Source organism: Erinaceus europaeus, chromosome 8 (genome assembly GCF_950295315.1).
Source record: "Erinaceus europaeus chromosome 8, mEriEur2.1, whole genome shotgun sequence".
In the NCBI taxonomy this organism is placed as follows: domain Eukaryota; kingdom Metazoa; phylum Chordata; class Mammalia; order Eulipotyphla; family Erinaceidae; genus Erinaceus; species Erinaceus europaeus.
In genome coordinates, this window is record NC_080169.1 from 122,267,867 (window position 1) to 122,281,508 (window position 13,642).

At 52.3% G+C, this 13,642-nt stretch overlaps 1 protein-coding gene and 1 long non-coding RNA gene across 3 annotated transcripts in view; one reads left to right on the forward strand and one right to left on the reverse strand.

Moving 5' to 3' along the window:
* Positions 1-13,642, reverse strand: part of LOC132539958 (uncharacterized) — a 417,285-nt gene that overhangs the window by 60,815 nt on the left and 342,828 nt on the right. The gene's annotated exons all lie outside the window — the stretch shown is intronic.
* Positions 4,757-12,803, forward strand: LOC103125070 (GTPase IMAP family member 1). Of its 2 annotated transcripts, none has more exons than XM_060196806.1 (3): positions 4,757-4,958; positions 9,198-9,582; positions 11,655-12,803. In XM_060196806.1, exons 2-3 carry the CDS (start codon positions 9,477-9,479, stop codon positions 12,533-12,535), a joined length of 987 nt encoding a protein of 328 aa, XP_060052789.1. In that variant the 5' UTR covers positions 4,757-4,958; positions 9,198-9,476; the 3' UTR covers positions 12,536-12,803. The 2 variants fall into 2 exon arrangements, with proteins under 2 accessions (XP_060052789.1, XP_007535901.3); XM_007535839.3 differs by having other exon boundaries at positions 9,294-9,582.

Sequence of the window (13,642 nt, forward strand, 5' to 3'; positions counted from 1 at the left end):
TCATAAAGCTTCCCCCCTGCAGTTGGGGACCAGGGGCTTGAACCCGGGTCTTTGCATGCATTGTAACATGTGCACTCAACCAAGGGCACCACCAACTGGCACCTCAGCATCTATTCCATAGGGGATAAATTCCAGGAGGGGATATGTAATTGTAGATCAAGAATTAATTCTGGAAGGGAGTTAGTTCTGAGGGTCCAAATGTCCATCCCTTCCTCGGATGTCATAAGATATTTGGCATCTGGGCCAGGAGGTGGGGCATTTGAAAGAAGACACATATTACAGGGTGCAAGGAACTGATTTCAGGCACTTGGAAGAGAAAAACATCTTCTTAATTTTTATTTTTGGAGAATTAATAGTTTACAGTTGATAATAAAATGCAATCGTTTGTACATGGGTAACATTTCCCAGTTTCCACATAATAATTCAGCCCCCACTAGATCCTCCTCTGCCATCAGGTTCCAGGACCTGACCCCTCCCCCACCCCAGAGTCTTTTACTTTGGTTCAATACACCAACTTCAGTTCAAGTTCTGCTTAGTGTTTTCCCTTCTGACCTTGTTTTTTAACTTCTATCTGTGAGTGAGATCATTCAATAGCCATCCTTTTGCTTCTGACTTAATTTCACTTAACATGATTCCTTCAATCTCCATCCAAGATGAGGTGAATAAGGTGAATTCACCATTTTTAATAGCTGAGTAGTATTCCATTGTGTATACAGACCACAGCTTTCTCAGCCACTCATCTGTTGTTGTTGGACACCTGGGAATCAACCAGGTGTCCAACAACAGATGAGTTGCTGGACAAGTTGTGGTCTATATACACAATGGAATGCTACTCAGCTATAAAAAATGGTGACTTCACCGTTTTCTTGAATGGACCTTGGAAAATTCATGTTAAGTGAAATAAGTCAGAAACAGAAGGATGAATATGGGATGATCTCACTCTCAAGCAGAAGTTGAAAAACAAGATCAGAAGAGAAAATACAAGCAGTACCTGAACTGGAATTGGCAAATTGCACCAAAGTAAAAGACTCTGAGGTTTGGGGGGGGGGGGATGTAGGGGGAAGCACAGTGTTGGTACGCTTCATATTGGTTTGTTCTCACTCCCCCCCCCACCTCCGGGAGATTGTGGTTTAGTCTTTGCCTTTTCGAGCTTCTCCCTTCTCCCCGCCCCTGACCCCACGTACTTCCTGAGTTCCTGCCTGCCACAGGAGGAGAAAGAGGCAGGACAGATGTGTGTGGTGATGAGGTGTTGGACTGCCTGCTCTTGAATAAAGATAAAACTGTGTTCTCAGCTCAGCCATGTGTTTCTGGTCATCTGTTCCCCGCACGTGAAGCCAGCCCAGAGAAAACAACATATGGCGCTACAACGTGGGGCCTGACCTGCCCATGCCCCAGATAAGTGAAGATTTGGCTACCTATCCACTATGGGCTGCTTTTCTGCTTGTGAAGAGGTTTCCAAAGGCCTCTGTCCTTTCTTCATGAGACTGTTTTTCTGTTTCTGGAACATTTCTCTCTTGGCCACACTGTGGTTTCTGCCCAACACCCACCCGCAGGAGCCAGCGGCACTGCGTGGTGCGGGGCATTGGGCGTGGGCTCCCTCCACACTGCTCGGGCGGCCAGGAGCAGGGCGGCAGACATGGCGGGCAGGGCTGCAGCCTATCCTGGCCTCCACCCTGGGGCACCTCGGCCCGCGCCTTCTGCACAGATGGCCCGCCCGCCCTCCTGCTATGAAGACCACAGGCTCCCTGCCAGGTCTGGGCCCCTTGGCCGAGATCCCCAGCTTGGCTCTGAAGGCAGGGAGCTAGAATACACAGAGATTCATCCAGTGATGATAACTTGCAATTCCTGGAGCTGAAGTTGGGCAAGAAGCCACCGCCAGACAACGCACACCCCAAATGGCTAAGACAATATAGATCTAAACTCATGTTTAAAATGACATGTCTTCCTAACAAAAGTTTTTCTCCTTGTGTATTGAAAACCATGTGTATGTGTGTGTTTAAAGTTTGGTAAACATTAACTTTAAGGTTAAAAATGTAACTTTAAGGCTACATTCTTACCAGACAGAGTTAAATGAAAAAGGTTTTTAATGTAATTCTCATAAAGGTAAAATTAACTTACATTTAAAGTCTGGGGTAAAAATTAGTTTAAAATCAATATATTTTAACTAAGTTGGTCTAAAAAAAAACCTGCGCACACCTAGAGTGTGTCTCCATCTTGAATGGGTGTAACAGAAGGCTAAATAAGACGTTGTTGATATATAAAACTCTCAAATACCTTCTCAATTAGAAACGGTAGATTGCACAATGGTTATGCTAATGATTCTCATGCCTGAGGCTCTAGCAGTGGTTCTTTGACTTACCACATATTATTGTGCTTAGATTGGTTAGGAACCTTAAAATAAAACGAAAAAGACCTTCCAAACTTATAAAGATACTTAAATCAATTATAATCATCGAGTTATCTATTGTGGTAAACTTCTAACCTGCTACAAGTTTTGTTTCATAAGTAAGTGAATTGCAGCTGTCAAGCTCTCTACAGAAAAGCAGAATTCCAATGGCTCACCTTCCTCATGCAAAAATTCACCCCCCGGCAATTCTTCAGCGGACATCTGCTTTGAACTGGCACTTCTATCAGACTTACTGGTACACAACACTACAGTGGCGTCCCTTTATGCTGCTGGGTTTCTCAAAGACTGATGGCAGCCAGCTGCCATGGGACTCTATAGGCCATAGCCCCCTCCCTTCTTACTAGGTAATGTCCCCAGAGACAGGAAATGCCCGTCGAGGCAAGAAAAAGCCCACAGAGGCAAGAAAGGTCCTTTAGCTTGATAAAGCCTTGCCCACAGAGCAAGGCTTTCCCTTGGCAGCACACTGGTTTTTGTTGCTTGCTTACTTGTTCCTCCATGTTTGTGCCAGTTTCTTTTTTGAAAACGCCTGTACAATATAGGTTTCTGTTCACCCCACACTCCTGATACTATGGTAAATTAGTTAAAAAGAAAAGGGGGAATTGTTGGTATGCTTCATATTGGTTTGTTCTCACTCCCCCCTGCCTCCGGGAGATTGTGGTTTAGTGTTTGCCTTTTCGAGCTTCTCCCTTCTCCCCGCCCCTGACCCTACTTACTTCCTGAGTTCCTGCCACTGCCACAGGAGGAGAAAGACAGATCTGTGTGGTGATGAGGTGTTGGACTGTTTGCCTGCTCATGAATAAAGATAAAACTGCGTTCTCAGCTCAGCCATGTGTTTCTGGTCATCTGTTACCCACCCGTGAAGCCAGCCCAGAGAAAACAACACACAGGTCCAAAAAGGATGATAAAGGACCTAGTGGGGGTTGTATTGTTATATGGAAAACTGGCAAATGTTATGCATGTAGAAACTATTGTATTTACTGTTGAATGTAAAACATTAATTCCTCAATAAATAATTTTTTTAATTGTGCTGCTAAGAACATATGTGTACACAGATATTTTTGATGGATATGTTGGGTTCCTTAGAATATACTCCCAGGATAGGAATTTCAGGATCATAGGGTAGGTCCATTTCTAGCCTTCTGAGAGTTTCTCCAGACTGTTCTCCACAGAAGTTGGACCAATTTACATTGCCACCAGCAGTGTAGGAGGGTTCCTTTGTCCCCACAACCTCTCCAGCATTTGCTGCTGCTGTTGTTTATGATGTGGGACATTCTCACAGGGGTGAAGTGGCATCTCATTGTTGTCTGTTGACAGAAAGAAATGTTTCTGAGTGGTGCAGGTATCTCTGTCTCTCCTCCATATCTCTTGCTATTTATTCATTTACTTATTAGTGGATAGAGACGAAGGAAGTTGAGAGGGGAAGGGAAGATAAGGAAAGAGACAGAGAGACACCTGCAGCCCTGTTTTACCACTTGTGAAGCTTTCCCCTGCAAGCAGGGATCAGGGGCTCAAACCTGGGTCCTTGTGCACTGTAATGTGTACGCTCAACCAGCTGCGCCACCGCCTGGCCCCTTCTCCATCTCTGTCTCTTGCTTTTTTTCATTTCATTTTTGATTAAAGGTTTACAGTCAACAGTAAAATACAGTAGCTGGAACATGTGTAACATTTCTCAGTTCTTCACAGAACACTCTCACCCCCTCCTCGTCATCATGTTCCAGGACCGGAACTGCATCTTTCTTTCTTTCTTTCTTTCTTTCTTTCTTTCTTTCTTTCTTTCTCTCTTTCTTTCTTTATTCCCTTTTGTTGCCCTTGTTGTTTTATTGTTGTAATTATTATTGTTGTTGTTATTGATGTCGCCATTGTTAGATAGGACAGAGAGAAATGGAGAGAGGAGGGGAAGACAGAGAGGGGGAGAGAAAGACAGACATCTGCAGACCTGCTTCACCACCTGTGAAGCAACCCCCATACAGGTGGGGAGCCTGGGACTCGAACCGGGATCCTTAAGCCAGTCCTTGAGCTTCGTGCCATGTGCGCTTAACCCGCTGTGCTACTGCCGGACTCCCTTGCTTATTACTTTCTACCAAGGAAAAGGGGAAAATGGTCATGCATAGTAGTAGAGCTACCATGTAGACATCAAGCCCCAGCAGTAACCCAGGAATGGGAATTAAGTGAATCAGTATTAAACAAAATGGTATTTGCTAGGGCCAGGAGGCTTAGCCCCTGAGTCCCAGCAGAAGGCAGCCACAGGCCAGGAGGAGGTCTCTGTGCCTTTAAGCCCAGGCTGGGCCCTTCCTCCTTCCTGGGCTTCCTGAGCTGAGCTGAGCAGCTCTACTTCCTCTGTGAGCTGAGAGCACAGGCTGCTGCACTCTAGCCCAGGGGAGCCTCTGAGCCTTGGGCTTCTTCTCCAAGCAGCTCAGAGCCTGTCCAGACAGAGGGAGCCACACAGGGGAGGGGCAGGGGAGAGGGAATTGCCACCTGGCCCAGGAACGGGCCCCACCCAGAGCGTCTGCTTCCCTTGCACCTGCATTCCACCAGCCTCAGACCCTGTGCGGTGAGTAAGGCCCAGGCCCTCTCCACCAAGCTCCCAGAGTCTTCAGGCTGCTCCCAGACTCACACAGGCAGGCGGCCTGGGGGACACTCCTCTTGCTGAGGAGTAGACCCAGCCTCCTCCCTCCTCCCATGCCCCTGTGTCCAGGAGGAGCAGAGCAGGGAAAAGCCTCTCTAGTCACAGAGACATCCGAAGGCAATCGACTTTGCCCACTGCACAGTCGGCCAAGGAAGAGAGTATTTCAGTATGTGATATTTGTCAAATGCTCTTCAAATCTAATACTGGGATTGCGTTTCTCACACAGTCCTGTATTATTTTGAAGTAAATTCCAGATATTCATTTTTTAATATTTTTATTTTATTATATATATATATATATTTACCAGAGCACTGATCAGCTCTAGCTTATGGTGGTACAAGGGATTGAACCTGGGATTTTGGAACCTCAGACAAGAGAGTCTGTGCTAGCCACCCATGTCCGATATTCTTTTATTGTTAGTGATTTTAATGTTGACTAAAAAAATGACAGGATAACAGGGGTATAATTTCACACTATTTAAAAAATGACAGGATAGCAGGGGTATAATTCCACACTATTCCCACCACCAGAGTTCTGGATCCCCAGTTCCTCCACTGGAAGCTACAGCAGTTCTCCCAAGGTTGCAGATAGGGGTTGACTATTAGTTCTACAACTGTCTGTCTATATGTCCCCCCTTTGTTTCCTGAAGTCCCACCTTCTCTTCCTTTCCAAGTGACACCTACACCTACACCCACATCCAAATGTCCCTCCCTTTTTCCTCTTCTTTCTCCGGGTCCTGATGGAGTTGGGAGTTCAGAGCCCTCTGGGCATCTTCCCCCAACATGTCTCCCCCTCTGGGAGTCTGGACCCAAATTCTCTATGGGGAGCAGAAGGTGGCAGTTCTGGCTTCTGTCATTGCTTTTCTGCTGGACATGGGTGTTGGCAGGTGGATCCACACCCCCAGCCTGTCTCTGTCTTTTCCTAGTAATTCCAGATATTCCGTTACTTCTGTCTCAACTGCTTAAAGACACACACCTAAATGATAAGAACCTTTTTTTAAAGAAACCCCAAATATTTATATATAGCTTTAAAGGTAAAAACTGACATTGTATAATGTTTCTTAATATTTAATACCTAGTCAGAATCCACATTCATTAATTATCTCATATTTGCCTCATGGTGATTAAATAATAATTCAATAAGAAACCTACATTTTTTTGGGGGGGCGGGTGTTCACACATAGCACTAAGTGCAAGGACCTGCACAAGGATCCTGGTTCGAGCCTCCACCTCTCCACCTACATGGAGGGAAGCTTCACAAATGGTGAAGCAGGTCTGCAGGTGTTTGTCTTTCTCTCTACCTCCCCTCCCTCTCAATTTATCTCTGTCCCATCAAATAAAATGAAAATAAAAGTGGGGGAAAGTCCTCCAGGAGTAGTAGTTTCATAGTGCCAGCACTGAGCCCGAGAGATAATCCTGGAGGAAAAGAAAAAGAAAGAAAGAAAGAAAGAAAGAAAGAAAGAAAGAAAGAAAGAGACGAAACCAACATGTCAATATTCAGTTGGATTCTTCAGTACTTTTTAATCTGTAGGCTTCTCCTCAATCATTATTCGGCCTTGAAGTTTTCTTTTAGGTTTTTGTTGGTTTGGTTTCACTTTCTGATTGGCTTGTTCTGCACACTGAAATTTTTCACTTTTAGAATTTGTCATTGTCTGGATTCATTAAATTTTTCTCATTCAATGTCTGTGAAAAGAAAGAAATGAAGAAAGGATAGGATAGGATAGGATAGGATAGGATAGGATAGGATAGGATAGGATAGGATAGGATAGGATAGGATAGGATAAAATAGGATAGAATAGGATAGAATAGGATAGAATAGGATAGAATAGGAAGAAGGTGTGGGATGAGATGGGATATTCTGATGGGCCCAGTCAAAGCTGAGAGCAAGTCAGTCGCACACTGTGAGAAAGAACAGTGTGTGTGGCACCTACTCCCCTCCATGGCCCCACCCAGCTTGGCCGGCCCTTTGCTTTGACTCACTGGGTGGGCCGTATCTTGTGCCAAGAAAGGGCTCCCGTGAACACCTGGTTTTCCCTCACCACCTTGTAAACTGACCACACCAGGGTCACCTGTTTCTTCCCTTAGAATCTGTCAGGATGGTTCATTATTTTTTAAAGATCATAAGATTTGATACTTTTGAAATATTAAAAGGTTAAATGGAAAAATATATTTATCTGCATTCTTGTTCATCAAAGACATTATCCAAGTAAATTCTCTTTTTTTTTTTACTATTATCTTTATTTATTGGGTAGAGGCAGCCAGAAATTGAGAAGGTAGGGGGAGACAGAGAGGAAGAGAAACAGAGAGACACCTGCAACATTGCTTCACCACTTGTGAAGCTTTCCCCCTACAGGTGGGGAGCAGACATTCAAACCCAGGTCCTTGTGCTCTGTAACCTGTGCACTCAACCAGCCACCACCCAGCCCTCCAAGTACAGTGTTCCCATCATATAAATGATTTCTCACTCATGGAACATTTACTGTAAGTTGTATTGAACACTCGTAAGGCAACTAAGAATGTGCATGTTTACAAGGATACACAGGCAATTCTATTTTTAAAAAAAAAAACAAACAGAAATTTGGCAGCCCTGAACAGATGTATAGTGAAATCTCATGGTACTTAAAATATAGGATTCTACGAGTCCTACCTACCTCCATCACTGAGTCACATGTCAGACCCAGATTTCATCTGGATCTTGTCTCCCCTTTAAAAATCTAATCTAAAATAATTTCAATACTGATGGAAACCTTTGTGGAAAGTCCCATTGACTCCTTGAGAAGTCTGCTCTCCGCAGAGCCCCTACCTCTGACAGGGATGTCAGCCAGATTCTTGCTCTTTTCTCTGAATCTCCTGGCTTCTTCTTCATCCCTGCTCTGCTGGGAATTGTGGGGGTTTGCAGGTTATGACACACACAGTCACTGGCCAGGTGAGTTCTGGGGGAGCACCTAGCACAGGCTTGAGGGAGGCTTCAGGGGACGGGGCACAGGGACGTGAGTGGCCAGCACCTGGACCAGCACACCTGCGCTGAGTCCTTTGACCTGAGACAGGCCTTCAGCCACCTCTCCCTTTACTTTTCACTCAGGTGAGCGGCCAGTGGGAGGGCAGACACTGCAGTGAGCAGGGCAGCGAGAGGGAGAGAGGGGGAGAGGGAGGAGAGGGGGATGGCAGACCAGACCGGGGTCACTAGGGATGGAGTGAAGGCTCAGGTGGGGGAGGAGGGTCCTCAACACCCTGGGGGAGCAGCTGAGGAGAGCTGAGCCCTGAGGAGCAGACATGACCAGAGAACTTCACTGCATAAAATCCAGTACTGGAGGAGATCTTAGATTGAGAATTCAAGATTTGGGGGTAACACACATCTGTGGCTACAGGGCTGTGCCCCAGTCTCTCCCGACACAGACACTACAGAAAAGTCAAATTAATTGGTTCAGTGAGAGCAGAGTCAGAAGTTTCCCAATCTGCTTGAGAGATATGCCGATTTTTTAAAAATCTATTTATTTTTTAATTTTATTATCTCTATTCATTTATTGGATAGAGACACCCAGAAATCAAGAGAAAGGAAGAGACAGGGAGGAAGAGAGATAGACACCTGCAGCCCTGCTTCACCCCTCGCAAAACTTTCCCCCTGCAGGTGGGGACCAGGGGCTGGAAACCTGGGTCCTTGTGCTCCATGATATATGCTCTTAACTGGTGTACCACCACCCAGCTGCCCCGGCCCGCAGCGGCGTCAAACGGAGACCCTAGGAGGGGGAGTGGGGATGGGGTAGGACAAGAGACGCAAGAAATGGAGACAAGACAGGAGTCTGATCAAGTCTCGTTTATTGAATATTTTCCACATGTATTTAAGGATGGCTCTAAGGTTAAGGAGGGGCTTGCATAAGCGGGGTTGCTATGGTTACCTAACCATCTATGGTCATACCTTGTCCTGCCAATGGTGGAGCTGTCCTAGGAAGAAATGCAGCTGCAGAGGTTAAGTAAACATTTCCAGGAAGTGAGTGAGGGGTGGCCTTGCCTGTGTACCTGTCAGGCAGGCTTATGGCAAATGGAGTTTTTACACAAGTTCCTCAAAACTGAGGTCCCTGAGGGGGCAGCTTCCCGCACCCAGCCCCATTTATTTATTTACTTATTTATTTGTTTATTTTCAATTTTCTTCCTCTCTCTTTCTCAGACCTAACACCCTGAGGAGGGCCCTTCAGTCACGGTTCTCCAGCTGCTGTCCCGAGCACAGACTCGCCTGGGCAGCTGATCCTGGACCTTCCTACAGGCATAGAGGAAGGGTCACAGTCCGCCCTCTGCTTTGTGCATCAGGAGCCTCTGAAAACAAAACGCAGCGGCCAGCTGCCTTACAGGCCAGACCTTTCCCACGTTCCTCACAGGAGCCGGGTGCTCAGAGGACTCTCCCTGTGATTCGCCCTCTGTGCTTGGCCACTGCAGGGGGACGTCCTTCATGGACAGGTGGATGGACCGATGGACGAATGACAACAGCGTTTCTGGAACCTTCCGGAGAAGCATGGAGGACAAGAAGGTGGCAGGAGATGAAGAAAGTGCCTATGGTGAGAACAGGGACACCTGCCACAGGCACCTGTCCCCCGGGAGCCCTGGGCGTGAGGAACCGGAGGCTCCTCCAGACTGAACAAGATGCAAAGGCCTGGCCCTGGGCTGAGTCAGCAAGAGCCCTGAGCTCTGCATTCCAGCCCCACGTCCCCCTGCCCAGCTGTGAGCTCAGGGACCCCGAGTCTGTGATGAGGGTCCTCAGGCCAGGCTGATCAGCACCAGAGCCTGCGGAGGGTCAAAGCCTGTTCTGGGGGGAGCGTGGCCTCCAGACAGAGCTGGTTACAAAACAGGAGGGTGATTGCAAACACCTGTCCTATCAGGCAGCAGGGAGAGGAGAGGAGGGAAGAGGGGGGAGGGGAGGGGAGAGGCGAGGAGGGGAGAGGAGAGAGGAAGAGAGGGGAGGAGGGGAGGGGAGAGGAGGAGAGAGGAGAGGAGAGGAGAGGAGAGGAGAGGAGAGGAGAGGAAAAGAGAGAGGAGAGGAGAGGAAAGGAGAGGAGAGGAGAGGAGAGGAGAGGAGAGGAGAAGGGAGGGGAGGGGAGGGGAGGAGAAGGGGGGGGAGAGGTGGGGAGGGGAGGAGAGGAGAAGGAAGGGGAGGAGAGGGGAAGGGAGGAGAGGGGAAGGGAGGGGAGGAGAGGAGAGGGGAGGAGAGGGGAGGAGAGGAGAGGGGAGGAGAGGAGAGGACAGGAGAGGACAGGGGAGGGGAGGGGAGGAGAGAGGGCAGAGCAAAAAGGAGAGGCGGCCTCACCAACCTCCCAGAGGCTCCGAGAAGCCCCTCTTTGCCCCTTTCTACAGCGCAGAGATGCGGCAGGCAGCAGGGTGCCCAGCTGGCAGGTGGGGGCTGTGGTCTGACCAGGAGTCTGGGCCCCACACCTGTCCTGACCCTGCCCGCCCACCCTCACCTGGGGCTCAGCTGGGGCTCCGACACCTGAGGCAAAGCAGCTGCCCTGGGTGGGTCTGTAAATGGAGCCTCTGGAGAATCCTGCCCAGCTGTGGGAGCAGGTGCAGGGGGGGAGGCCGAAGAGGAAAGGAGACACACACACACACACACACACACACACACACACACACACACACCTGGGGAAGGTCTAGTGTGAACAGCACAGGTGCTGCACACAGGGCAGGGTCACCTGCTACAGAGCTCAAGGGCCCGGGTTCAAACCCCTGGTCCCCACCTGCATGGGGGGAAGCTTCAGGAGTGGTGAAGCAGGGCTGCAGGTGTCTCTCTGTCTCTCTCCCTCTCACATAACTGTTTCTCTCTGCTTCTAAAAACATAGAAAATAATATTGAGGAAGAAATGGTGAAATAAAAGCGCAGTCCTCCCCAGCTGAGAAGACATCCAGGCCAGCAGCCCCCCCGGGGTCCTCTGAGGCCCCCACCCCTGTCCCCACAGGGTCCCAGGAGGCCCCACTGAGGCTGCAGCAGCCCAGGGGTGGGGAGGGGCTTCGGGTCCTGGTGCCTGATGGTGGGGAGGGGCCTGGGCTGCAGACAGTGCTGTGCCTACCTGTCATGGCGAGATGAGGAATCTTACCCCTGTGTGAGCCAAGAGGCTGCCCTGGAGGCTGCACCATGGCCACAGGAGTCCAGGCTGTTGGGGGAGCCGAAGGAGGAAGAGCGGGAGAGACAGAGACAGAGACGCACAGAGAGAGAGAGGAGGGTCCAGCCCCCTGCAGGCTGCCCTGTGCCCCCTGCCCCTGTCCCCCTGGGTCTGAGGACATCCTCCCTGTGCCCATGGGATCCCAGGCTGTTGGGTAACCGAGGGAGGGAGAGAGAGGAGGGCCCAGGCCAATAATCCCCTGCAGGCTGCCCTGAGTCCCCCACCCCTGTCCCGCAGGGTCTGCAGACCCCTCCCTGTACCCTCAGGAGCCCGGGAGTTGGGGGTGTCTCTGGGGGTCCCGGTGCCTGAGGGCATAGCGCCCGCCCTGAGCCCCGCAACGCCCCATCCCTGTCCACAAGGTCTGAGGACGCCTCCCTGTGGCCATAGGAGCCTGGCGTTGAGTTGGGGGTGTCTCTGGGGGGTCCCTGTGCCTTTGCAGAGCGCCTGCCCTGACCCCCGCCCCTGTCCTGTCCGCAGGCTCTGAGGACGCCTCCCTGTGGCCCCAGGGGCCCCCTCTGCGGCTCATCCTGGTGGGCAGGACAGGCGCGGGCAAGAGCGCCACCGGGAACAGCCTGCTGGGCCGCCCGGCCTTCACGTCGCGGCTGAGCCCCGTCCCGGTGACCCGCACCTGCGGCGTGGCCTCGGGCAGCTGGGCCGGGCGGGCCCTGGACGTGCTGGACACGCCGGACCTGCTGGGCCCCGGGGCCCCGCGCGCAGAGCCGGGCCGCACGGAGCGCGCGCGCTGCTACCTGCTGTCGGCGCCCGGACCGCACGCGCTGCTGCTGGTCACGCAGCTCGGCCGCTTCACTGCGCAGGACGAGCGCGCCGTGCGGGCGCTACAGGCGCTGTTCGGGCCGGGCGCGCTGGACCGCACCGTCGTGGTCTTCACCCGCGCCGAGGACCTGGGCGGCGGCAGCCTGCGCGACTACGTGCGGGGCTGCGACAACCGCGCGCTGCGGGAGCTGGTGGCGGCCTGCGGGGGCCGCGTGTGCGGCCTGGACAACCGCGCCCCCGAGCCCGTGCGCCGCGCGCAGGTGGGCGAGCTGCTGGCGCAGGTGGGCGCGGTGCTGCGGGAGCACGGGGGCGCGCCCCTCTCCAACGCGGGCTACCGCCTGGCCGGCACCCTGCGGGACCGAGCCCCCCCCGAGGAGCGGCTGCGGGCGCTGGCCGACCACCTGGCCGCCGCCATGGACCCGCCCTGGGCGCGCCGGCTGCCCTCCGCGCTGCTGCGGCTCTGGGCGGAGGCGCTGGGCACCCGCGGGCGGCGGGGTCTGGCCGTGCTGCTGGGGGCCGCCCTGCTGCTCTACCTGCTGCTCCGCGCCCGCCAGCCCGCAGCTCTGGAGGGAGACGCGCAGTGAGGCCGCGGGCTGAGCCGCGGGGGACTGAGGACTGGTGCCCAGAGAGCGAGCCGGGCTTCCAGCCGGAGGATCCTGTGGAGCCGTGGTGGGCACCGGCTAGAGCGCGCATTGCTGTGCACGGGGACACGGGTTCAAGCCCCGGGTCCTCGCCTACAGGGAGGAAGCCTCGTGAATGGAGAAACGGGATTCCAGCTGTTCCTCCCTCTCCTGCTCTCCTCTCAATTTTTCTGTCTCCCTCTAAAATAAAAGATTGATCTTTCAAAAAAGAGAGTTCTGTTTGTTGTAGCGGTCAGGTGTCGGGCTGCACCGCGGAGAGGAGAGTGGACGTCCAGAGCAAAGGGGTACACAAATCTTTATTCTAGGATGGGGGGGGTGGCTCAGGCCACGTGGAGTCAGCGACAACGGGTCCCCACTACCTGACCACGGGGCGAGAGAAGGGGACGAGATCTGAGAGAGGGGGAGCTGAGAGCCCATAGAAGGGGGGGTGAGGGGGCTTTTTATTGGGCGACAACCAGGGGTGACATGTGGGGCCAGGATTGGTTGAAGGGGGCACTGCTGGGATTTCGCGGGGCGTGGTAAAACCTGGGGGCAGAGACTGCATCAGAATAATTCCTCAGCAACATCTGTTAGTTCAGACATGGTGTTGAATGGCTGAGTTGAGTTGTGCACTGCTGTGGCCCACCGGAATGCCCCTTCCCCAATGCAGGCTATCCCCTGGCCGGAGCCCTGCAGACGGAGCCCCCAGCACCAGCTGTAAGCGCTGCCAACCACCTGGCCGTGGACCAGCCCTTAGTGCACAGGCTGCCTTCAGCACTGCTGGGGCTCTGGACCCGCAGGGGGCTGGGCCTGGCCGCCTTGCTGGGGGCCGCCCTCCTGCTGTACCTGCCTGCCGCTGCCCTGGAGCAGACCCTCCGGCCTGGGCAGGAGAACCCCCACCTGCAGCAGGTGTGGGCGGGGCGGCTCACCTGGCCAGGCAGAGACTGAGGGCTTGGTGCCCAAAAAGGGAATCAGACCTTCATCCTGAGGAAACCTTTGGGGCCAGGCGATGCGGCACCTGGTAGAGCGCACATTGCAGTGCACGGGGACACGGGTTCAAGCCCTAGGTCC

Excerpts from the sequence above, each read along its gene's own strand:
- LOC103125070 (XM_060196806.1), top strand. The coding sequence starts at position 9,477 with ATGGACAGGTGGATGGACCGATGGACGAATGACAACAGCGTTTCTGGA. Across the intron at positions 9,583-11,654 it reads AGATGAAGAAAGTGCCTATG|GCTCTGAGGACGCCTCCCTG; the intron begins GTGAGAACAGGG and ends TCCTGTCCGCAG.